Here is a 26624-nt window from a genome sequence, read left to right on the forward strand (position 1 = left end):
TCTGGCCAGGGCTTCATTTGGACTGTAATGTAGGCTAGGGGTATGTGGTAAAAGAATAACAGGGTTTAAATAAAGCTCAACATTATCAATCTTATCAGGGATAACCTTTAATCAAAGGTCACATATGAAATATGTCCCTTCCTTTTCTTCATTTTTTCCTTCATCCTCTTTTCTCTTTCTTTTTGCTGCTGTTTTGCTTTTTTCCTTTAATGAAGGACTTTTAGCATTTTATTTGGACTTCATTAGGGACTAACTCTTTTTTAAACTGCCCTATTGTGGGTTGTGATTTTTTGATGGTTTAAATCAAGAATTGAATATTTCAAGCTCAATAGGGCTAGCAAGAGGTTTTTCTTTTTCTCAACTTTTCTTTCTCGGTAGCCGAAAAATGGCCTGTCGTCATTTTGGGTATCCAATTGTTATCTCATATGATCTGTCAGACCTATGAAACCCTGAACCCAGTAAAATTTTTTGGAAAATGACTTTTGAAGAAACTGGCTTAATATGCGAGCTCAAAGAGTTTAATGAATGGTAATTTAGTATTTGATTTTTTTTTGGAAGACTGGCTGGCCAAAGATGGTCATCTAACATTTCATAAAAAAACAAAAGTAATGAACTAACATGAAACCATCGGAACAACACGGCCATTTCATTGAATTCCTTTGATAGTAAAATACTTCTTTATATCATCTGAATTCAATATGGTGAGGAAAATTGTTCCATTCTACTTCCGCCTTTTGGATTGAGTTTTCAAAATTAACATCTCTTTCTAGCTCATGAATACTGGCAATGTTACTTTCCTATTTTCGCATGAAACATAAGCAAACAAATTTTGGCAACTGAACTCAATGATGCAAGTGATATATGAAAATGCATAACTTCATTTCATTGATGGGAACAAAAATTTTTGAGACAAACTTGACAAGGATTACAAAGAGAAAACAAAAGAAACAAAGAAAACAAAAGCATCTCTTGAAGTCAAAAATCTGCCAATTTTGCGTTAAAAGAGTAAACCCATCTATTCAGGCTATTTGTGGGATCTCCAGTATCCGCATATGATATTTTCCTCTACCTGACTTCGGCTCCTAGATCTTCTTACAACTAACAAACCATTTCCTTCCCTGTGATTGGGTAGAGGATCACTCTAGATCCATAGTTGTTTGTCATCGAAAACCAACCAACCATCATTCTTAACGATTGTACCTTGTGCGTAAATATCCAACAGTGGTCAATGGTGTGGCCTATAGAATTGGAGTGATACGTGCACCAAGCATCAGAATTTATCTTGTTGTTTTTGACAGTTCAGGTTGTTGAATCGTTGGTTTACTGAGCGTCGGGTATTGCTTGGAAAAGAGGATTTTATCCTATTGAGTGAGTGTTGTAAAGGTTTATTCCACCCATAAGGGAATGGTATAGTAGAATCCCTAAGCATGTTGCCTAAGGCGAGAATATAGGTAGGTATAGCCGAACCTCGTAAAAATCTCAGTGTCACTCTCTTCCCTACTCTCTTTAAATTTCAACACATATACACTGCGTGGATGTTTATTTTATTTGTTGAAAATTATCTTGTGTCTGAGAATTGCAAAAACCTCTAAAGGGGAGTACGTTGATTGAAACTTGTCGAAACCTTTTAAAGGAGTACGTTCATTAAACAGGTTGCTCATCAACTACAGCTCAACATCAAAAGACCGAAGCTTGTAAATTTCCTGAAATTTTTAAAGCAATTCAAATTGTGAAGCATTCTCTTGATTGATTGAATTATCCTATTGAGTTTTGGTTTAATTATGACTTAGCTGCATTTGTGATTGAAATTCAAATTATACATGTGTGTATGCTGAATTCAAAAACTAGTTGAGAAAAAATTTATAAAAAGAGTTTAAAATATTTTTTTAAAACCCAATTCAACACACCCCCCCCCCCCCCCCTTTTTTTTTTTATTGGGAGCACACCTTACTTTTCAACCGCCATTATCATCTTTCTCACAGCCTTTATCCTCTCATTTGATGCAAAGAACTGAAATGCCCCAACACATAGAAAAGTGTCAATAAACTTGAAGGTAACTCTGCCAAATACAACACAACACTGCTAAACGGATTAAAGATTTTATAGTTCTTAGTTTCCATATAACATTGATAGGTATATGCTTACAACACAACACTGCTAAGCGGATTAAAGAATTTATAGTTCTTAGTTTCCAGTTAACAATGATAGCTATATGCTTACAACACCACCGTTGAGTAGATTACAGAATTTATAGTTCTTAGTTTCCAGTTACATGGTGATCTTTTCTGAAGGATATCAAAATGGCCCATGATTTGTAACGGTCATAGAAGAACAGGAAGAAGAATGAAGATGATGGAGACAATGACGTAAGTGGTATGGATTATAGATTTACCATGTGCTCTGTCCTACATAGTCCAATCCCTTGGGCACCATTATTTCTTGCTGTAAGTGCATCTTCAGGTGTATCAGCATTTGCCATAACCTATAACAAAGTTATACTATCAAACATGAAATTTCCAACAAATTATGCTATTAAATAAAGGCCTTTTGATACACAAATGAAAAAATGATACCTTGCGCCGCCTTATTTTATCAGCACCAGACATGAAAATCTCCAAATCACCACTTAGAGCTGGAGGCGAAAGATGTTGTTTTCCTAAGATCACTTCACCAGTAGACCCATTGAGTGAAAGCCATTCCCCTTCTTCAATCACCTTGTCCCCAACCACAACAACCTGCATTATCAACTAAAGACTAAATGAACTCTCCATGTTCTATAAAGCAAACCCCCTCCCTCTCCTTTTCTTCTGGCTAAAATAACCTGCAATGATTGAAAATTGAGAATGTTCAACACTTCATCTTCTTAGTATCATTGACCTGGATGTCAGACCAACCAGAAACACAACACTTTCCCCATCCATGGGCTACAACAGCTGCATGAGATGTCATGCCGCCTCTAGCTGTCAAGATCCCAATAGCTACATGCATTCCACCAATATTCTCTAGGCTGGTCTATCCTTACCTTTAACCATGTATATCGTGAAAGAGTTCTAGTTAGGCAGTTGAGTCAAAAACCATGTAAAGATTATGTTCAAAGACAACATGGGGATAAAGAATTGAGATGATTAGTTCACACAAGTTGTTTCTATTCAAAGCAGTGCCGTGTATTTACATTACTACACAACCAGAAATTTTCAAAAAATTCCTTTTTCATATCAATGTTAATGGATTTTGTGGACAGGAATGTCATCTTGTAAGAAGCTAGCACAGCCAGAAATATGTATCATCTCATACCAAATTAAAATTTTTAAATGAATATTGAAATTAAAATTTAAAACGAAAATTGAGTATACCAGGATGACACTCTTTCCTTGTGCATGCCATGCTTCAGCATCATCAGCACGGAACACAATCTGGCCAACTGCAGCTCCTGGAGATGCGGGTAGACCAGTGGCAACAACTTTGTCTTTGTAAGCAGATGGATCTTCAAACTAATTCAACAATTTCTAACAGCATCAGAAAGAAGAATTCATGCATCTAAACATAGATATGTCCACAATAGGGCACAAATTATGATTATCCAGAGCCATATGGGGTCCTATACCATGGTATGGAATAGAACTAACGTGACAAAACATGTATCATTATTGAAAACATGCAAAAAGGCAAAAGGGTACACAGCTCAAAAGAAAGCATAACTTATAAAATAAAATTTGAAAAAAAAAATGTGGACAATTGTAAAGAAGACAATTTAGCTCATTGATTGGAAAATGTGAGTTACCATTCAGGGTATTTGTTCATCTCTGTGTTGCAGTTCATTTCTTAGTTCCTTTGAACGCAAATGTCAAAATTAGTCTGAAGCTTAATCCATCAATCGCTGTTAATGTTGATTCAACATCTGATTACCTTGTGAGGTACAAATCGACCGAAACTCCATCCACTGTAAGCGCACCACTGTCACCACCTGACACCCTCTCTAGTTCGTCAATCTGACACCTGATCTTGTGAGACACTCCTTCCACAAAGCTGTTCGACTTCACGTGCCACAAATTCACCCAAAATATTATGTTAAAATTTTCAGGCCAAGGTGCAGCATGCAATCAATTAGCTGTTATGGAAAAAATTACCTCGAAGAGATCATCACTAAGGGATAAGAGAGAATCCAGGGTTCCTATGCGGAGATTGGGGATAACAAACTGCAAAATTAAATAAAAGCACGAATTTAAAACCGAAAATAAAAAGCGTTCAAAAACTCGAGAATTTGGCCCCACAGATAAATTATGAAAAATGTACCCCTGTAAAGAGGAGTCTCAAAGGAACATTTGCAAATGGCTTCCTCTAAGCGATTCCAGAGAGAAGAAGTGGAGGTTTGAAAGAGAAGAAAAACCACCAAGTATATGGTAGTTGCCGCCATTGCAACTTCAAGTTCGAAGCTAACGTTGATCATAGGCTGAAGAGAGAGAACCTCTAGGCTCCAGCTGGCGTCATGGCGATTACAGGTGTTCAAACCTCGAAAGTTTTAGGTCGTGGCGAGAGGAGAACGACAAAGCCGAGGCGAAAGGGCGTCGCTAGGGAGTGAAGGAGGAGGATTGGAAGGAAATGAGGGAGATAGGGGAAAGGATCGGGTTTCGTAGGGAGTGAAAGAGGAAAAGGAGGGAGGATTGGAGGAACTAGAGCGGATCTTACAATGTGAGACTTTTAGTGACGAATCCTCTGAACCGTCACTAATATTGTTTATAAATTTTTTTTTTTTTTTAAAATACTATTCGTGATGAATATTCATAAACCGTCACTGATAACTGACTATTAGTGATGAATTTCCTAAATCGTCACTAATAGTGTTAAATAAATAATTTTTATACTTTTTAAATAAAAAAATTATTAGTGACAGTTTAGAAAATTCGTCACTAATAGTCAATTATTAGTGACGATTTATGAAAATCATCATTAATAGTGTTAAATAAATTATTTTTATATCTTTTAAATAAAAAAAATTATTAATGACGGTTTAGAATATTCATCACTGATAGTCAGTTATTAGTGATGATTTATGAAAACTATCACTAATAGTGTTAAATAAATTATTTTTATATTTTTTTTAAATAAAAAAACTATTAGTGACGATTTAAAAAATTCGTCACTAATAATCAATTATTAGTGACAAACCTTCTAAATCGTCACTAATAGTGTTAAATAAATTATTTTTATACTTTTTAAATAAAAAAACTATTAGTGACAGTTTAGAAAATTCATCACTAATAGTAAATTATTAGTGACGAATGTTCTAAACTATCACTAATAATGAATTTTCAAAACCGTCACTAATAGTGTTAAATAAATTATTTTTATATTTTTTTTTAAATAAAAAAACTATTACCAACGGTTTAGAAAATTCGTCACTAATACTAGTGACGAATCTTCTAAACTGTCACTAATAGTGTTAAATAAATTATTTTTATTTATTAATAAAATACTAGTAGTGACGGTTACTTAATCGTCACTAATAAGTGTCTTTTAGTGACGCATTGAATTCGTCACTAATACCCCAAGAAACGTCGCTAATATTTTTTCGGAATAATTTTTGTACAAAAAATGGCTTCCCACAACAGTTTGAGCGAGAAAACCGATTTTTAGTGATGAAAGTATTAGTGACAACTCTTAAAAACCGTCACTAATACCCACTTTTAGTGATGAAATTGAAACCGTCACTAATACTTTCGTCACTAAAAACTAATTTTTTTTGTAGTGAGTAACCAGTAGGGGACTAAGGATTAGTAGGATCTTCGGCCCAATTAGCATCAAAATATCCCATAAGATCAAGTGATGAGGTAGAAGAAAAGTGAAGTCCATGGAACAAAGTAGTATTAACATAGCAAGTAATCCGGAGAACAGCAGCATAATGGGTAGTACAAGGAGCAGCCATAAACTTTCTTACCAAATGAACAGCATATGAAATATCAAGGCATGTTATAGTGACGTATACCAGACTACCAACCAATTTTCAATATAGAGTTCGGATTATTCACTATGTTAAGACTACTATGTTCCATGAACTTCACTTTTCTTCGACTTCATCACTTGATCTCATGGGATCTTTTGATGCTAATTGGGCTGGAGATCCTACTGATCCTCGATCCACTCCCCCACACATGCAACTTGACAGCACATGGAGATACACACACGATAAATAATACTCATTACAAGGAATATAATATTTTTTATAAACACCACATAATAAACGCAAGCAACGAGACTAGAACTCAAGACCTTTTAGTAACCAGCTCTAATACCATGTTAGATCAAGAAGAATGGGAGAAAACTGATATATATTATCACTCTAGAAGAGGTATTTATACATAAGACGAATATGCAAAGAAATAAAGAATCACTGAATAATCTAATCAAATTCCCACAATCACTCTTATAATTAAGTCTAATCAAATCTTCACAATTACTCCTATAATTGAGGCTAACGCTTATATTTGAATTTGTATTAGATTTGGATAAGTTGTAATATAAAATTATATTAAAATATGTTTATATTCACCCAAATACAAATCCAATATCCAAAATTCACTCACATTAATATTTTCCAAAATCAATGTTTTCAAAAAAATTGTGTGGGTTTTCAAATCATGTGTTTTTTTTTTTTTTTTTTTAAATCATATGTGCAAATTTTAGTGTTTTCTAGATCTTTACAGTGTTCGGAAGAAACTTCAGCGGCCGTGAGGCAGCCATACCTACTAGGTGGCAGCCGCACCAAGAGCATCATGCAGTGTCACGATCGCTATGGAGGTCGTGAGGTGCTAAGTTGAATGGTGAGACAGCGGTTGGTTACAAGAAACCATCAGCGGCAGTGGATTTCCATGATTGTGGTAGAGAGAGACACAAGGAGACCAATCATAGCTCTGTTGAGAAGGCAGAAGTTCTTCTTCAAAATAATAAAATAATAAATAATATCTCATAATACAGTATAATACTAATATTAAATAACATATTTTTAGGGAAAAAAAAAAACAAATTTACTCTTTGCCCATCTAATGGTATTTTGGCCCTATGTTTGCCTTCTTTACAACCCCTGATACCTGCTCTCAACCCCTAGGACTCTGGAACGTAGAATCCTACCTCCCTCTTTGGTTCTCTCTACCCTCCTTTTCTTACTATTTTCTCTCAATGTTATGGCTATATTTGCAATTAAAAAGGACTAAACCTCTATAAAGAAAGCAAAAACTTGAATCTCTAGAAAATCGAAGAGTTAAAGAATCCAAAGATTTTATCGTACAAAGCAAATCATCATTCACATTATATTTAAAACTCATCATCAAAACTAAATTTTCATCATTCATATAGCCACAAAACAATATATATGCATATATACAAAAGAATAAGAGATTTTAGGGGGCAAGATCATACCTCAAGGATTAAATCAAGAAGAATAAGAGATTTAAGGGGGCAAGATCATACCTCAAGGATTAAATCAAGAACACCAATATAGATCAAGAAATCCAAAAGATCTCTAAGAAAATTAATAAGCTTCTTCCCACTTGCACATGATCTTCTCTTCTTCTTTCTTTCTCTCTTAAGTCAAATGTATTTGTCTGGAGATTGAACGTCTATCTCTTAGTTCTCCCTTGCAATTGAACATGTCTAGCCTCCCTTTGTTTATCCCTTTACTTCCTTTTTAAAGAGAAGGGAAACACGGGTGTTGTCCTAAATCCCTATTCACACAAACACCCCTTGGAGAGAAGGAAATCTTTTTCCTCATCACATAAAGGTGTTTGAAAGCAAACTCTATCCTATCCTAGAGAAAAATCCTTTAATCAATTAAGTATAACTCACTATTTGACAAAATTAAAGCAATTAAACCCCAAATAGTGAAATTTAGATTCCCAATTTTAAATTGCACAAGCAATGACAAAAAGAACGGTAAAGAGATCTAAATTAATTGTTTCATGTTTAATTAATATGTTTTATCCTTCAATTAATTGAGAAGTTTTCACCCGCGGACATAATTGGGTGCTTAAATACACTATTCTCCCATGAACTTTTATAACATTATAAACCCACTAAAATCCTATTTGATATTGTTCTAAAATTGACCTTTTATAACTTGCTGCAAATGTTATACAAATCTATTTTATATCATAAATATCTATTCTCCAATGACCTTTTATAATATTATGAAAATGTTAAACATATTTGAGGTTGGTGTAAAATGCCTATTCTCCAAGTATTTCTAGCTATTTAGCTTTGTACACATGCATATTTCAATTATATTAAAATCCAACATCAAAATTCCATTCCATAATAAAAATTATATTGTTTTACATTAATAAGAACCGCCCATTTATTAATCCCATAAATACATATTTGTCACAAATACATAAACCAAACAGGAGGTAGTTTTGTAACCAATACAAATTATAAAATCTTTTAAGTGTCACTAATACATGTACAAACCAAACACAAAGTATCTCAGAGTTAAATCTTTAGTATAAAGCCTAATCTTCAAGCGAGCATCTAAAGAGTAGTCCTCCAAGTGTAAGATAACTAGTAATCCTACACTGCCAGCAATATTCCATGAGAGCTGGTCAATCACTTGAAAGTAAGTAAAATCACAAATGATCTTACAAACACCAATACTTCTATTGGTCTCTAACCATGAAGATGATCAAACATAAAATCTCATTAGAAACCAACTTAGAAAGTACAATCATACACTTTTTATTATAAATTTCCCTTATTCCAATAGTACCTAAGTCTTGTCGATCACACATGAGACACTAGCTAACATACACCACTTCCTGTATTTTCAATATATAAGACCATTTAACATGGGATCAAATTCATGACATTCGCATGATAAGTATATACACGTACTCGCATTTAATAGCCAACTAAGGAGTTCAAATAAACTAAATTTAAAAATAGACCACAACTGAGTTCAAAGAAACTGCATTTAAAAATAGACCACATATCATACTGATTTCCTCTCATTGTACTTTATTGATCTATTTGATTTCCAAGAAGTAAAATTGCAACCAACCAAAAATAAATAAAAACATAGAAATAACCACTTCTTTAAGTGAATACAAGGTTTCACTTTCTTTCCAAACACCCTGTCATTTTGAAATCCAATTGGCATGGACTTGATCAACTCCTCCTAGGAAACGCCATAATTCTAATAACCAAAAACTAAGATAAAATAAACAGAGTAAAGAAAGAGTAAGCACTTAGGTGGTCCTTCAAAATAGTGTAGCTAGTAGATTTAAAAATCTTCCTCGCTACAATTATGATATCACCATAATTTTTTGCCTTAAAAAGCATCCCACCCTTCATTTTTATTTCCACAAAAACAATAACATAACAAGAAATAAATAAATGCATATAATGTAGAAATAAGAAACTGAAAAGATTATATGGTTTTACAAATGATGCAGGTACAAATCACTATTTAGGTAAATACTTAATTATTGATATGTAAATGGGCAAAAATCAAAGAAGAATACCGAAACTTGAAATGGCCTATGCTGAACAAACACATTGTGGTTCTTACAATCTTAATGGCACTGGTACAAATCACTATTTAGGTAAATACTTAATTATTGATACGTAAATGGGCTAAAATCAAAGAAGAATACCAAAACTTGAAATGGCCTATGCTGAACAAACACATTGTGGTTCTTACAATCTTAATGGCATTGCGAGGGAGCTTCAACAGTACAGTAGTTCATAAAAATGATAAAATTAGCAAAATGTTAAGTCCTAAGGGCAATATTTGGTATTGAATAGACAAAGAAAAAGCATTAGGACTGCCGAAATGAAGTGGGTAGCAACTAAAAAAATGAAGTAGATAAATGCAGCAGGAGAAATTGTTCTTGCTGAAATGAGGTGTTTGTCAAATTTGAATGAGCGCTCTTGTTTGTCAAAAGCACAGTATATGCTTGACATCCCTCTAACACACTCCCTTAAGAAGAGAGGATTACTATTCACGAGCAATAACTAATATGCAATTTACTAGCACTTTGTACAATTACTCTTCCCCCAAGGTCCATTGTATTGCTCATAAGTTTACATTTTCAATAATTATCACGTTACGAGCATATTATTTGACTCAAACAATCCTAAACTAGTAAAAACAACCTATATGCCTAAAACAATGAAGCGCTAAAGAACAAAGGGTTGGAGTAGAAATAGCCTGTTCCCTCTCTTTCTACATTGTACTTCTTCAACACAGGTGCTATGATGCTATTATGCTAGTCCTAGTCGCACATCATTCCTAGAACCAGGAAATTGACCATCTATGAATGCCCTATCATAATTGGCCAAGTAATGGTAATCTTCAGCCCCAAATCTTATTGTTATTACTTGGCTGCACTAAAGTTTTGTAGCGCAACAAGGGTATTTTGCTGCACTAGAATTTATAGAAGAAACTTTAAATTTGAATAAAAATTTTTACTTTGAACTATTTTTTAAATATTTAGACTGATCTATTGAAATATAAAGTCATTTCTTATATGCCAAAACAAGTGGTGCTACTCTGTTTAACATCTGCATCTTTATCAATTCAAACTTCCCCGTCCAGCCTTACTTCACATGAAAATTTTGTTAACGATGCCTTTACAATGCACAAGATCAGTGCGTTGAGAGTTAAAATTTCCAGTTGCTGAAGAAAAACTATGTAGGTGGTAGCAAAAGCAGCGTAGTGGCAACAAACTATAGCAAAATTTGAATTATCACACAAATGGCAGCAATTAAAAACAACATCAGCATGCAAAGAAAACAGCAATAGCACATAGGCAAAAGCAGCAGTAGTACACAAACAAAACAGCACGCAACAGGAAAAAACAGCAACACCCAAAGAAAATACAACACCAGTACGGTAACGGTAAGAACAAAAACGGAATGTAAATTTATCCCTAAAAAGGAAAAAATAATAAGCATAAACAAACCACTATTTCAATATCTTTCTAGCTTCTATTAACACTAATGTTAAAACTTAAATGGCAACATTCTATAATGAAGCATCAAGTAAAATAATGCTCTCAAAACCCAGTGTTGTTTATAGTTAATAGATTTCCAATTTGATTCCTTTTTATAATATGTCAAGTCATCAAACTCGGGAATTGTGGATAGACAAATTGTTGATCTAACATGGCCTTCAAATCTCATTTTGATGATAACAAATGAAAGATGATTTAACATGTGTTGTTAAAGTAATAATGTTTCAGGAATACTTAACGACAAAGTTCAAAAGAAAGAATAGCAATGAAAGCTCAAGATCACTAAGGACTCAAAAGCCACATTCGTATTTAAAGTGATCCAAAGGAAGCTCAACCGACACCAAAATGAGTAAAGTATGTGGAAATCTAAAGCTGGCTCAAAGCTCAAGTCAAAGGGGATTCAAAGCAAAAATACCATGGAAGACTTCAAGCTTAGAGTGTTTTAAGGCTTGAAGACAAATGATGTAAGTACTTCATATTGAAATATCGCATGGATATATGTTGAAGCTCTTTAGGGGTCATTGTGGACTTATAAACTTTATTTTACAAAACCCCGGATAAAGTTATTATAAATCAAAGCAAGAGAGCAAAGAGTTTTTGAAAACTAAAACTGAAAAACAAGATTTTTAACTGTCCAGGCGACTGAAGTTTATCCTCAGAAGAGTGAAGAATTTCTTCAGAAGACTGAAGATTAAGTTCAGTCTACTGAAGAATTTCCTGACGAAATCCTTAAGAGGCAGTATAGCCTTAGAAGGTTAAACCATGTCAGCCCAGTCGACTGACTCTGTTTCCAATTAGTTTTAAAGAACTTCAGAAGACTGAACCTGATACTTTAGTCTACTGAACACTGTTAACAGCTAAAATTTTTAAATGTTTTAAAATTCAAACTTAAGTTTCTTGTGCCTCAAATTTCATAAAAACTTGGGACATACTCCAAGTAATCTTAGGCAAAACGAAATTACCTTTTTGAGCCTACATGTTTTAGCAAATTAAACTACACCAAGAAAATACAGCAATCAAGCTTTCTTGCTTTCAAATCTCTCAATTCTCTCAAAGCACTCTTGTGCAATCAATTTCTAAATTTCACTACTGAGATTTCGCTGATTTAAAGGTCACGGTTCTTGTGTTCTTAACTGAGTTTTACAACTAAGAAAGAAACCCCAGTGAAATCTTCTTGAGCTTCATCTTTCCATATTGTGATTTTATTTGAAGTATATACATTTGTACTAATCTACTCTTTTGGAGAGTGTCTTTGTACATCAATATTTGTTTCTTATTTTGTAGACGGTTCAGGCTCTTGAATCGTTGTTAGACCGAGCATGGGGTATCGCTTGGAGAGGCATTGCTCTAACTTATAGAAGGAGTGACCGAGCATGGGGCATCGCTTGGAGAGGGGGCTCCACCCTGAAGGAGGGATTGTAATGGTTTGCTCCGCCCGGAAAGGAGTGGTATAATGGAAACCTTATGTGGTATTGGCCTAAAACGATGATGTAGGCTGGGTATAAGCCGAACCTCATAAAAAATCTCAGTCTCACTCTCTTCCCTACTCTCATTTAATTTCTTGTTTATATTAACTGCGTGGTTGGATTTTAATTCTGCGGATTGATAATTAAATAAACCAAAGTCTAATTTGTTTTTGGGATTGCGGAAACCGAACGTTGGTTGATCAATATAAATTACGAAAACCTCAAAGAGAGTACGTTGATTGGTTAACACCCAAGACAAATTAACTAAAAGTTTATTTAAAGTTTGAGTTGTTGGAAGTTTGAGTTGTGGTTTGTATTAAGGAAACACAATCCATTCAATCATTCATACAGGGCTTGAATCAAATTCATATGTATAGGGTGACAAACAAACTCTACTTTGAGAACACTTGTAAAAGCTGAAAATTGCAAAAGTACTACATATCATATCTTGATTGAGATATTGTGGTTGAATGGTTTAATGTTTGTTTAATTGATATTGTTGAGAATTGTTGGGTTGTGTTGATATTTAATTTGTGGTTAATCTAACTAAGCATTAGAAGTTAAAACAAACTTGTGTGTTCACTAAATTAACAAAAGGTTGCAAATTTGTAATAAGAGTTAAAAGAAAATTTTAATAACCTAATTCACCCCCCCTCCTCTTGGGACTACACCTTAACTTTCAATTGGTATCAGAATCGTGTTATAACAAATCTTAAAAAGTAGTTATATAAAGATCTACATGGCACATGTAGGAGACTAGGAGTAGCTCCCTTTGGAGAGAGTCAATCCTCAACTAGACCACCTATCTTTTGTGAACTTAATTACACCTTTTGGAAACAACGAATGAGGATTTATCTTCAAACTATGGATTGGAAAGCTTGGAAGGTTGTCACACATGGTGACTTAATCCCTACAAAACTAGTAGATGGAAAAGAAGTTCCTAAGGAAGAAAAAGAAATGACCGAAATAGATCATAAAATGCTACAAGTCAACTCTAGTGCTATAAACGCCTTATATTGTGCACTTGACATAAATGAATTCAATAAAGTCATGGCTTGTAAAATGGCAAAGGAAATTGGGAATAAACTTGAGGTAACCTACGAAGGTACCGTAGATGTTAGAGACAATAGAATTGATATGTTGACCAGTCAATACGAAACTTTTAGGATGAATCCTAACGAATCAATTACAAACATGTACACTAGGTTTAAACATATCATAAACTCATTAAACGCTTTGGTGAAAACATATTTTACCTATGAGATGATACGTAAAATCCTTAGAGGACTTCCACTCGTATGGGAACCAAAAGCTACAGCTATAACGAAACGGAAGAAATCTTAAAAGCATCTCACTAGATGAACTCATAAGATCCCTTCTCACGTATGAGATGACTATGAATGAAAGAAGTGGAAAATCTAAATATCAAGCTAACTCATCCCGAGGTGTTGATCCTATGGACATTAGTTCAGCCCCTCGAAGTGATGATGAAGATTCTGAGGAAAGGAGTGACGAAGGTGATGAAGAAGAGAAAGGTGATGAAAAAGCTGAAGAAGAAGATGATGATGTTGATAGCTGAGTTTTAGACTTTTTATGATGTACGCTTGATGTAAACACTTAGTTTTTATGTTGCCTTACTTTTATTTGCTTGACTTTCCTATGCTTGTAATACATATGCTCTTTTAATGAGATTTTGCATTATGCACCTCGATTCTTTTTGAATGATGTAAAAGGGGGAGAGAAACTTTTAGCAAATATGATATGAACTATGATATGAATGAATTATGATATGAATTTTGAGCAAATATGAATGCTAAAGGAATATAGATAAAGCAGTTAAAGCACACTACATGATGACATATGCTATAATGAAATATACTTGATTGTGTGTGTTCATATGCTTAATGTACTTGATTGTGTTCAAAATGCTTAATTGTGATTTTTTGAACTTACTCATATTTGATATCATCATTTTTCAAAATTATTAAAAGGCATGCTTATTGTAAGGGGGAGCCCTATCAAAGGATCTCTCATTTTTGCTCCTTATTTGTCATCATCAAAAAAGGGAGATTGTTGGCCTAACATGGCTTTCAAATCTCGTTTTGATGATAACAAATGAATGACGATTTAACATGTATTGTTAAAGTGATGATATTTCAGGAATACTTAAAAACAAAGTTCTAAAGAAAGAATAGCAATGAAAATTCAAGATCACTAAGGACTCAAAAGCCACATTCATATTTTAAAGTGATCCAAAGGAAGCTCAAGCAACACCAAAATGAGTGAAGTATGTGGAAATCTAAAACTGACTCAAAGCTTAAGTCAAAGGGGATTCAAAGCAAAAACACCATGGAAGACTTCAAGCTTAGAGTGTTTTAAGGCTTTAAGACAAATGATGTAAGTACTTCATATTGAAATATCACATGGAAATATGTTGAAGCTCTTTAGGGCTCATTGTGGACTTAGAGACTTTATTTTGCAAAACCCCAGATAAAATTTTTATAAATCAAAGCAAGAGATCAAAGAGTTTTTGAAAACTAAAACTGAAAAACAAGAATTTTAACTGCCCAAACGACTGAAGTTTATCCTCAGAAGACTGAAGAATTTCCTCAGAAGACTAAAGATTAAGTTCAGTCTACTGAAAAATTTCTTGATGAAATCATGAAGATGCAGTATAGCCTCAGAAAACTGAACCATGTCAGCCCAATCGACTGACCCTGTTTCCAATTAGTTTTAATTCAGAAGACTGAACCCGATACTTCAGTCTACTGAACACTGTTAACGGCTAAAATTTATAATATTTTAAAATTCAAACTTAAGTTTCTTGTTCCCCAAATTTCATAAAAACTTGGGAAATACTCCAAGTAATCTTGGGCAACACGAAAATACCTTTATGAGCCTATACATACATGTTTTAGCAAATTAAACTACACCAAAAAAAAATACAACAATCAAGCTTTCTTGCTCTCAAATCTCCCAATTCTCTCAAAGCACTCTTGTGCAATCAATATCTAAATTTCACTACTGAGATTTTGCTAATTTAAAGGTCACGGTTCTTGTGTTCTTAACTGAGTTTTAGAACTAAGAAAGAACCCCGGTGATATCTTCTTGAGCTTCATCTTTCCATATTGTGATTTTGTTTGAAGTATATAGATTTCAATTGTACTAATCTACTTTTTTGGAGTGTCTTTATACACCAATATTTGTTTCTTATTTTGCAGACGATTCAGGTTCTTGAATCGTTGCTAGACCGAGCATGGGATATCGCTTGGAGAGGCATTGCTCTAGCCTATTGAAGGAATGACCGAGCGCGGGGTATCGCTTGGAGAGGGGGCTCCACCCTGAAGGAGGGATTGTAACGATTTGCTCCACCCGGAAAGGAGTGGTATAGTGGAAACCTTAGGTGGTATTGGCCTAAGGTGAGGATGTAGGCTGGGTATAAGCTGAACCTCGTAAAAAATCTCAGTCTTAATCTCTTCCCTACTCTCATTTAATTTCTTGTTTATATTAACTGCGTGGTTAGATTTTAATTCTTGATCATATATACTACATGGATTGAAAATTAAATAAACCAGAGTTTAATTTGTTTTTGGGATTGCAGAAACCGAAAAAGAGTACGCTAGTTGATCAATATAAATTGCCAAAACCTCAAAGGGAGTGCGTTGATTGGTTAACACCCAAAACTCATTAACTAAAAGTTTATTTAAAGTTTGAGTTGTTGGAAGTTTGAGTTGTGGTTTGTATTAAGGAAACACAATCCATTCATACAGGGCTTGAATCAAATTCATATATACAAGGTGACAAACAAACTTTACTTTGAGAACTTGTAAAAGCTGAAAATTGCAAAAGTACTACATATCATATCTTGATTGAGATATTGTTGTTGAATGGTTTAATGTTTGTTTAATTGATATTGTTGAGAATTATAGGGTTGTGTTGATATTTAAGTTGTGGTTAATCTAACTAAGCATTAGAAGTTAAAACAAACTTGTGTGTTCACTAAATTAACAAAAGGTTGCAAATTTGTAATAAGAGTTAAAAAGAAAATTTTAATAACCCAATTCACCCCCCCCCCCCCCCCCTCTTAGGACTACACCTCAACTTTCACAAATTAATCAAAACTTTAGTAGAATGAAAACTTGCTTGGTATGCTTCTTCTGCATGTTATCACTCCAATACATCACAATTATTAGATCCTAGTGCATCCATGATGACCCATGACACAACCATTCCTTTTTTCCCTTATGATCTCCCCGTGTGATATGAACCAAAAAGCACAAAAAACTAAGTTAAAGGCTGCTGAAACCAGATTTTCAAATATATATAAATACATATATATATATATAGAAAGCTGAATTTTGAGTGAGTGAAAATAGAGAAACTGTGAGATCAACTACTTAAATTAGATTCTTATCTTTAGCATCACCATTCTCCTGCCAACTGAACTGAGATGCGGCCTACAAATTTTAAAAAATTAGTAGACTCAACCAATGTTTTAAAAGGTGAAGGCGCAAGGCAAGGCATTTTAACACTTAAGAGACGAGGCGTAAGCCTTAAGGCATTGGGGCATAAGCCTTTTGAGAATTTGTTTTTAACATAAAAATATGTTAAAAAAAATTTATACATTTTTAAAATAAATAAATAATTAAGAAAATCACAAATAATGTAAAAAAGAAAAACTATATATACTTTGCAAATTACTTGTTGGCCATTCAATTTGCTAAGTTGAACACATGACATAAATCATGACAAGAGATGGCTATACCATTACAAAGTTCAAACTATTTTCATGATCTAAGATACAACTCGTAGTTATTTTGGAAAGGTTGAGGTTCAAGCATTTTAGAAATCAACTCATGTAATTAAAATTTTCTAACCATCTCTAGTTGGAGAATTACACACCCAAAATACATAAGCCTCAATTTAAAAGGTGCAAAAGGCGTGCCTTTTTGTAAAAATGTGTAAGCCTCAGCATGAAATGCGTTAGCTTTTTTGAATTTGGTAATTAAGATTGAGACTTAAGGCATTTTAGGCATGTCTTTCCTTGAAGATAACCTCAAGGTGAGCCTTGATTGAGCCTTTTAAAACATTGGACTCAAACAAGAAAAATAGATCTATGATAACTCTAGTTTAGGGGAAAAAAAGCATCAAACCCATTTAGAAGAGGGAAAAATCTACTAAAAGAACATGAAAAACAACAAAAAAGTAAGTCTTTGACAGTCAAGTTACCGTAAAACTACTCTTTAACTTAAAATAAATAGATCTTTCTAGAAAAGCCATCTTCCTTACGCATAATTCCATTCTTGTCTCTGGATTTTAGGTAGGATTAATGTATATGAGGAGAATCAATGTATGTGAAAATGATGATTGGAACATTGGTTGTCCTTTCTTGTCAAAGTTCATGGGGAAGTTAAACAAAGGCCATGATGCATTCAGCTCAAACAAAAATCGAAATTCAGCAAAGGTAGTAAATCCATAAAATCATAATATGTTTTGAATCCTATCTTGTGTCTAAGAACACAAAATATAAAAAGTCTAATGCATAGTAAGAGCATAATATGAGATTCTTTTCATTAGAAGACAACAAAGCCATTCTGCAAAAACTTACATCAGGTACAAAAAGTGCTTAAGAAATCAACATACCAATCATCTAATTTTAATGACAAAAGAAGTTGGTTCTTCGACCTTAACAAAAATTCAGTGTAACTAAATATAATACACATATTGACAATAACTATTGATTTTATAGTAAACAGTGAAAAAACTCATTAACAATAGGTGCTTACTCCTTCATATTCACTCCGAGAAAGAGAAAAGTTATATTTTCTCTATTGCCAGTGCCATTAACCTCCAGTGATCAATGCCACCTTAATTACCTTCTAACCTATGAAAATAATGGGGAAGCAGTGGAGGTCAATTAGCATGAGAAAAAACTCAGCTCATCAAAGCTCTATCTTAGACTTGGGTGAAACTCAATCTATAACCATATTCATTCCTATTAGTAATAAAATGAAGAAATACAGAGTTCCAGAGTACTCCTGCTACCTTTTTTTATGCGATTGGAAGCCACCAAAGAGATACAGCACTCATCTTAACCTAAACGAGTTTGGAATTACCAGCAATTATAATCAGATTCAAATTTCATCAAATGTGGCAAAGCCAAGCTCCATTTCTTTTGAGGCACTAAGCTAATGTTCCATAAACATAATGATTATGCAAAGCATTAGCACTCCAACTTGGAACCTAGTTTCACCTATCAGACATATATCATTGATATATTCCTAAAGCTTATAGAAAAATTTAGTAGTAGCATAAAGCTTACCATCGCATAGATTTTCCAAAATCAAATAAGCAGGTTATGAAGGGATCCCCAATCATCCCTCTAGATTAAACATGTCTCCAATCATCACAATAAAATAAATAAGTCCACAATCCTCCAGGGAAAAAAAAACAAAGAAAATGTAGAATAAACAGGTCATGAAGAGATCCCCAATGATCACTCTAGAATAAGCACATCTCCTATCCTCGCAATAAAATAAATAGGTCTCCAATCCTCAAGCATGTAACAAATGCATATTATATAATAATAAAGTATAGCGCTCTCCAATCCTCACAACAGAATGCACATGTTATGGAGAGGAATTATATTTCATATTTAACAAGTTACACTAATTTAGACCTAATATACATTTGTTCAAATGAGTCCTTTGTTATTCTCAGTTATTAACTTAATTACAAATGTGGGGCTGTCCAGAAAAAACATGAACTTTGCCCTGAAAGTGTGCAATTCACAGCCAATTATGATATATTTGTTAGATAATATATAATATATTATATATTTAAGAAGGGGCATTTTAGTGTTTGTATCATTATTAGGGTTTGGTTTATTAATTAGGTCTAATTGTATTCAATTATGTAACTTGGGCTTGCCTCTTGTGCAGCAACTCTCCCTCTCTCTTTCCAATTGAATATCTTCCTCTCTCTTTCTCTCTCTTTCTTTACAATGGATCATGAATGTTGTTATGGTATCAGAGCACCTGGTCTTCTTCAGGAGAAGCGAATTGTGAATATCCGCGGCTAGGTATTCAAGGACGTCGGATTGCTTTCGCCATTGCTGTTTGCATATTTTGTCCGTCGGCGGGCACATACCCCTCCCCGTGCCGCACAGAACCCCCAGACTCCCACCCTGCCAATTACCAAGCACCCATCGGCGCCCTCCTAATTGGCGATACCCCACAGTTGGTCGGAATTCTTCTTCAGAGACAACTGTTACTTAGCCGATTGCCGAAGGCTGCCAACAGTTTATCACTGAATCCCTCTCTTGCAGAGGCCGAATTCCTCTCCAGGCTTTCTCTCTGATTCTTGCATCCTCTCCTCACCCCGCAGCAGGCAGCTCAGCCTTTTCTGCCAAACGTCAGTTGCAGCATCTAGCCACAAAAGTAGTCACCAACCAAAAAACGCAATGCCAAACAGGTTCTCTCCCCCTCCAGTGTTTGAGGCTTCTTTTTTTTTTATCAAGTCATTTGGAGTTACTTGCAGCAGGGAAGTGGCTTTCTTGGCGGCTTCCGAACCCAGGGTTTTCTATCTTTCTCATTGATATACGTACATAATATTTATTTTAAAACATCTTAGCTTCATTTGTTGATTGGATCTCTATAATTAAATCTTTTGCATTTGAAGATGGTTGGTGAAAGAGATAATTTTCTCCAAGCCATTAGTGCTAAATTGAATGAAAATAATTATTCATATTGGCCATATGTTATGAAGAATTTTTTGATTGGGAAAAACTTATGGGGATATGTTACTGGTAATGTGTCTATGCCCTCTGATAGCAGAAAAGAGAATTATGTATAATTGTTAGCCGTATGGGAGGTGAATAATTCCAACATTATAACCTTGATTAATAATTCTGTTGATTAGTACATTGGTATGCAGCTAGCTAAATTTTCTACAGCTAAGCAAGTTTGGGATTATTTAGCAAAATTGTACACACAATCCAATTTTACTAAACAATATCAGTTAGAGATGGATATTATAATAGCAAGGCAAGGATTTCAAAGTATTCGGCAATTTTACACTCTTATGACTAGTTTTTGGGAAAAACTGGCACTAACTGAACCTGCAGATCTTAGTTTGAATAAGTCTTACTGCACTTATAGAGAGGAACAACAACTTGCTCAGTTTTTTATGCCACTTCGAGATGAATTTGAGGCACTTCATGGTTCTATCCTTCATCGGAACCCTCTTCCCACTGTTGATTCAGTTGTTAGTGAACTAATGGTGGAGGAAGTGTGCCTCAAGTCACATGTAGGTAAAGGTCTTCTCCCAGTTCTTACTCGGACTGTTTTGGCTATCTCATCTAAGCAATCTTCCAATGGTCATAATCAACGTCAAAAAATTGACATTGATAAGTGTAATTTTTGCAAGCAGAAGGGTCATTGAAAAGTTCAATGTCCATTATTATTAAGGGACAACAACAGGCTTCGAAGCCTAGGCATTATCACACTATAGTCACTAAATCATCAGAAGAGTTGTCTCCCACCGTACCTACACTATCTATTATTGCAGAGCAGTAGTCAAAGCTTCTTTCTACATCGAAGCCTAATGTCATATTTGTTTCTCCCTCCATAGGTTTGTCCTCCTCATCCACTTCAGGCATATATCTTCGTCCACTTGGATATTTGATTCAAATACTACTCATCATATGTCAAATGACATATCTATATTTACATCAATATCTTCTACCTTGACACCTTCATCTGTTTTAGCTGTCAATGGTACCCTAGCGCCATTGGTAAGTACCGGTTCCATCATTTCATCTTGTTTATGTCTTTATGATGTTCATTGCATTCCTCAACTTTCATTGAATTTGATTTCTATTAGTCAACCATGTGATTTTGGATACTGTATTTACTTTACTCCAACCTCATGTTTTGTGCAAGATCCACATTCAAAGAAGTTGATTGGGACAGACAGTAAGAAGAGGGGACTGTATGTGGTTAGAAGAGCTTCGGAACAAAGAATTTGCTGGTTCTAGTATAGATTCGTCTTCATTTCGTTTGAGTTCAAATTCTTCTAATTTTTATTTACGACATTCATGCCTTGGACATGTATTTAGTTCTCAACAAAGATTTTTGGCTTCCACAGGCATATTAGGAAATTTATCTTCTCATGATCTTTCTTATTGTAGTGGTTGTAAGGTTGAAAAATTTTCTTCTTTGCCCTTTAATAAAAGTACATCAATGTCTCTTGCACCCTTTCATCTAATTCATTATGATGTTTGGGGACCAGCGCCTATGATTATACTCGTTTTTCTAGGATATATCTTATGAAGAAACGTTATGATTTCATTAGCATCTATAAAATGTTTCGTGCTTTGGTTCAAACTCAACATTCAACTATGATTAAGTGCTTTAAGTGTGATTTTTTTTTTGTTTTGGGGGGGGGGGGGGAGGAATAAAATTATACTAAGTTTTCCACCCTACTCACCTCTGATGGAACCATACATCAATCATCATGCACAGACACTCTTGAGCAAAATGGTGTGACTGAAAGAAAACATAGGAACATCGTTGAGACAGCTCGATCCTTTCTCTTTTCTAGTAATATTCCCAAATTTTTCTGAGGAGAAGCAGTTCTTACTGCCATATAATTGATTAACAGAATTCCTACTGCTCTTACTTTGGGAGTCATTCCTTATGAGAAATTGTACAGCAAGGCTCCAAAGTATTTTCATTTGAAAGTATTTGGTTGCACATGCTTTGTCCTTCATCCTCATACTAAGCATTCTAAGTTGTTTGCACAATCCTTTATGTGTGTGTTTCTTGCTTATGGTAATAGACAAAAAAGATATCGTTGTTATGATTCGAAAACACAAAAACTTTATGTTTCTCGTCACGTCTTTTTTCTTGAACACATCCTTTTCTTTTCTATTCCAACAAGTTCTAGCTTCTTAAATGAGTCTGACCTTGTAAATATTGATCCATTTACTTGTGATGTTGATTCCGATTCTTCTCCAGTTGCTCCCATTTCTTCTACTTGTCCTTCATTTTCTTTTGCGGGTGCAAATCCCCCATCCTCTTTGGTGGAATCCTCTTCAGCTTCCAATCATGTGGACCCTACATCTTGTCGTTATCCAACACGACTTCGTAAGCCACCTTCTCATCTTCATTCATATGTTCTTACGTCTAATTTTTGTTATTCTTCTAGTTTGCTACTTTTTTAGCTTCTCTTCATTCCCATTGTGAGTATGCTTCCTATAAGGAGGTAGCTCTTGACCCTCTTTGGCAACAAGCTATGAATGAAGAACTTGCTGCTCTATATAAGACCAGCACATGGGAGTTGGTACCTCTTCCTCCTGGTAAAACGGTAGTGGGATGTCGCTGCCAGATGGTTCTGTTGAAAGATATAAGACCCATTTGGTTCCAAAAGGGTTTACTCAAAAAGTTAGTTTTGATTATGAGGAGACATTTGCACTAGTTGCTAAGATAACATCTTTACATACTTTGATTGCAGTAGCTTCTATTAACCAGTGGAACCTCTCACAGTTAGATGTAAAGGATGTCTTCCTAAACAAAGATCTCAAAGAGGAAGTTTATATGTCTCCACCCCTTGGTTTTCCTCATCATCCAGGGGAGGTCTGTAGACTGAGAAAAGCTTTGTATAGTCTTAAACAAGCTCCCAAGGCTTGGTTTGAGAAGTTTTTTTAAGTGCTTTGTTCTTTTGGCTTCCGCTCAAGTGATCATGATTCTGCCTTGTTTCCTCGTTCTATATTTGCTAAGCGTATTAGTCTCCCTCTTTATGTAGATGATATGATTTTAACTAGAGATGATACAAATGGGATTGCAAAGTTGAAATTAAAGCTACACCACCATTGTGAAATGAAAGATTTGGGACCCCTGAGATACTTTTTTGGCATTGAGGTAACCTATTCTCCTAAAAATTATCTTCTCTCTCAGTCTAAATATGTAGCAGATGTCATTCAAAAAGTATGTCTTACTGATACTCGAATTGTAGAAACTCCTCTTGAACTCAATATTCATTATACTTCTTCTGATAGGGCTCCATTAGCGGATCCAACTCTATACCGTACTATTGTTGGCAGTTTGGTCTATCTCTCCATCACTCGACCTGATATTACATATGCGGTTCATATTGTAAGTCGGTTTGTCTCCTCTCCCACTACGGTCCATTGGGCTACTGTTCTCCGTATCTTACGTTATATCAAAGGGGCATTGTATCAAAGTATATTACTCCCTTCTACATCTACTTTATAACTTCGCGCTTATTCTAATGCTGAATGGACTGAAGATCTTACAAACCGCAAGTTCACAACTGGTTTCTGTATTTTTCTTGGTGACTCTCATTTCCTAGAAAAGCAAGAAGCAATCTGTAGTTTTTTGTTCTTCTACTGAGGCTGAGTATCGTGTCACGACTTCAACTACTGCTAAAATAGTTTGGTTTCTTGGTTGGTTATTTACTGACATGGGTGTCTTACTTGCTGAACCCACTCCTATATATTGTGACAATACTAGTGCTATTCAGATTGCTCATAACTTTGTATTTCATGAACGCACTAAGCATATTGAAATTGATTGTCATCTCACAAGTTATCATCTTCACCTTAGTACCATCTCTCTCCCATTCATTTCCTCTACCATGCAGTTGGCTGACTTCTTCACAAAATCTCACACTATTAGTCATTTCCAATTTCTACTCAGCAAACTCTCGATGCTTCTCGGTGCGCCATCGTGAGTTTGAGGAGGGATGTTAGATAATATATAATATCTTATATATTTAAGTAGGGGCACTTTAGTCTTTGTATCATTATAAGGGTTAGGTTTATTAATTAGGTCTAACTGCATTCAACTATGTAACTTGGGCATGCCTCTTGTGCAACAACTCTCCCTCTCTTTGGAATTGAATCTCTTCCTTTCTCTTTTTTTCTCTCTCTCTTTGCATTGGATCATGAATGTTATCAATATTATGATGCCAAAATAAGGAAGCAAAAGTATGCACGGGAAAAAGGTGGGAGGGAGAATAGTTGAAACAAGTCTTTAACCTCAAATTTGGGTAATTGTGCCTCCTTATTATCTCTATCCAGTTAAATTTGGCAGCATGAAGCATTTGCACGATGACATTTTTCACATCCCTGAGAAAGAAAAACAATAAGGCACAGTACAACCCATGAATACGACAAAACTCAAGAAACACCATGAATTATCATACTCATTAAAAATTTAAACCAAATTATATTTTGCAGGAGGGAACTTTAGGTGATCAAAATATCCTCATTCAATAAATAAATAAATAAATAAAAGAAAGTGGTAAAAAATGTAGGCAGTTTAAACTTTTAAACAAATTTACAGGGCTATGCTAGAGGCTAAGTATCCCCTGAGCTTCTCAATGAGGCCTAGAGGAGGAATTGACATTTTTCGCCATCCCAACATCACAGCTGACATGACAAATTATGGAGACTATAATGCACTGCAATCTATTATTTCATTTGACAGCGTTGGACTGCTCTATCATTTTGACACTGACGTGCTTGATGTATTGTAATTAACGTCAAGCACACAAGACAACTATGAGCATTTCCAATTTACTGGAACAACAAAACCAGAACCAGAATAGCAAAAAAAAAGGAAATCAATATGAGCCTTTCCAGTGATGAGAAACTCTTTTAAAAAAAAAAATTCTCACTTTCTATCCTCAGGATGTCTAGGGAAAGGAATTTAAAGCTTGAAAGTATTCCTCCCTTGAATATTGGCCTAAAATGAAAAAACATCAAAATAATTTTACATAACAATTAACAAGAAATACGAAGAAAAACAATAAGAGCAGAATATCAAAAGAATGCACGGTAGGGATGCACCTGAAAAGATCAATGAATTCTTGAATTTTTCCAGCATTGCTATAAATAACTCGCAGCTTTGGTTCAAAATGGCAATGCATTCACAGTGATTAAAATACCACATATAAAGAAAAAATCACAACCAATATGAAAATAAAATATTAGATGATGATTTGAACATCTAAAGCCCTTGATTCATCAACTTCAATTTTCAAGGGGACTATAAGAATATTGCAGAAATCAGCCCTAAAAGATTCGTAGTACATAGAAGAGAAGGGCCTACAAGAAGATGACCTAGCGTACCTAGTTGTATTGCTCTTAAGGGTTGACGGCTTACCAGTAGAGGGTCTCGTGGGTGAGTCCGAAGATGAGGAGGTTGTAGGGGGCACAACTGCCGAGGATGGCGACGATGGAGCTGAGCTGAGCTTCGCCGAGGGCAAGCAGGAGATAGAGTTGAAGGCAGCGGCACAGTGGCGGAGTATTGGAAATGGATTCGGGAAGGGGGAAATAATGGACGCAGCGACAGAGAGGACAGTGGCATGGAGAAGTCTCTTCTGCAAAGGAGGAGGAGAAGAGAAGTCGCAGTGTCATGTTTCCCTTCCCTTCTCGCTCTCACCTTTGCCCCTTGTTTATTATTGCTTTTTTCCTTATTTATGTTTCTATTAAAAAAAAATAGATTATAAATATATATATATATATATATATATATTTTGTCATTTTTTATTTTTATTGTCAGTTTTTAATAGTTTATAAAATAATAAATTTTATTCTTTTTAATTATTTTGACTATTTATTATTAACAATTTTAACATTTAGAAATGGTTCTTTTAGATTTAATCATTCATTTTGTATACTTTTAAATTAAAATTTAAATTAAATTATCATATGGATTTAAATATAATTAGAATAAAAATATACATAAATATCAAAATAATAATAAAGACAATTACAAAATATTATTTTTCAATTGTTATGTCCAATTAAATTTTTATTGTAAAAGTAAATTTTGAAAGGATAACAACTAGTAAAATAAGTACAATAATTTTTATTTTTATTATTGCATTTTTTGTATGTGCATTATTTTTAAATTTTATTATTTTAATCAGTTTTTACAATATTATCAGATTTAAAGATGATAATGAGCATTTTTAATTGAGTTTTTTATTTCTTTTAATCTTATAAGTATTAACCAAATAAGTTGTTTAATTTTTATTTCTAGTTTTTTTATTTTCATTTACAATGTTTGTTTCAATAATTTTTTTAATATGATGTCAAACATCCACTAAAAGACACTTGGGCAAC

At 34.3% G+C, this 26624-nt stretch overlaps 1 protein-coding gene across 1 annotated transcript; it reads right to left on the minus strand.

Annotated features, from left to right (window-relative positions):
* Positions 1 to 1947: 1947 nt before the first annotated feature.
* Positions 1948 to 25932, minus strand: LOC131151403 (pyruvate, phosphate dikinase, chloroplastic-like). The gene is made up of 8 exons (XM_058102647.1): positions 25660 to 25932; positions 24531 to 24620; positions 4128 to 4196; positions 3782 to 4034; positions 3354 to 3491; positions 2574 to 2735; positions 2393 to 2482; positions 1948 to 2010 (listed from the first exon to the last, which is right to left on the minus strand). Exons 4-8 carry the CDS (start codon positions 3782 to 3784, stop codon positions 1948 to 1950), a joined length of 456 nt encoding a protein of 151 aa, XP_057958630.1. The 5' UTR covers positions 3785 to 4034; positions 4128 to 4196; positions 24531 to 24620; positions 25660 to 25932.
* Positions 25933 to 26624: the final 692 nt, after the last annotated feature.

Source organism: Malania oleifera, chromosome 3 (genome assembly GCF_029873635.1).
Source record: "Malania oleifera isolate guangnan ecotype guangnan chromosome 3, ASM2987363v1, whole genome shotgun sequence".
NCBI lineage: Eukaryota > Viridiplantae > Streptophyta > Magnoliopsida > Santalales > Ximeniaceae > Malania > Malania oleifera.

Coding starts and splice junctions, on each gene's coding strand:
- LOC131151403 (XM_058102647.1), bottom strand. Junction 2,736..3,353: donor AAGGAAAGAGTGTCATCCTG/GTATACTCAATT, acceptor TTGATAATGCAG/GTTGTTGTGGTTGGGGACAA. Junction 2,011..2,392: donor TATGTAGGACAGAGCACATG/GTAAATCTATAA, acceptor GGGGCATTTCAG/TTCTTTGCATCAAATGAGAG.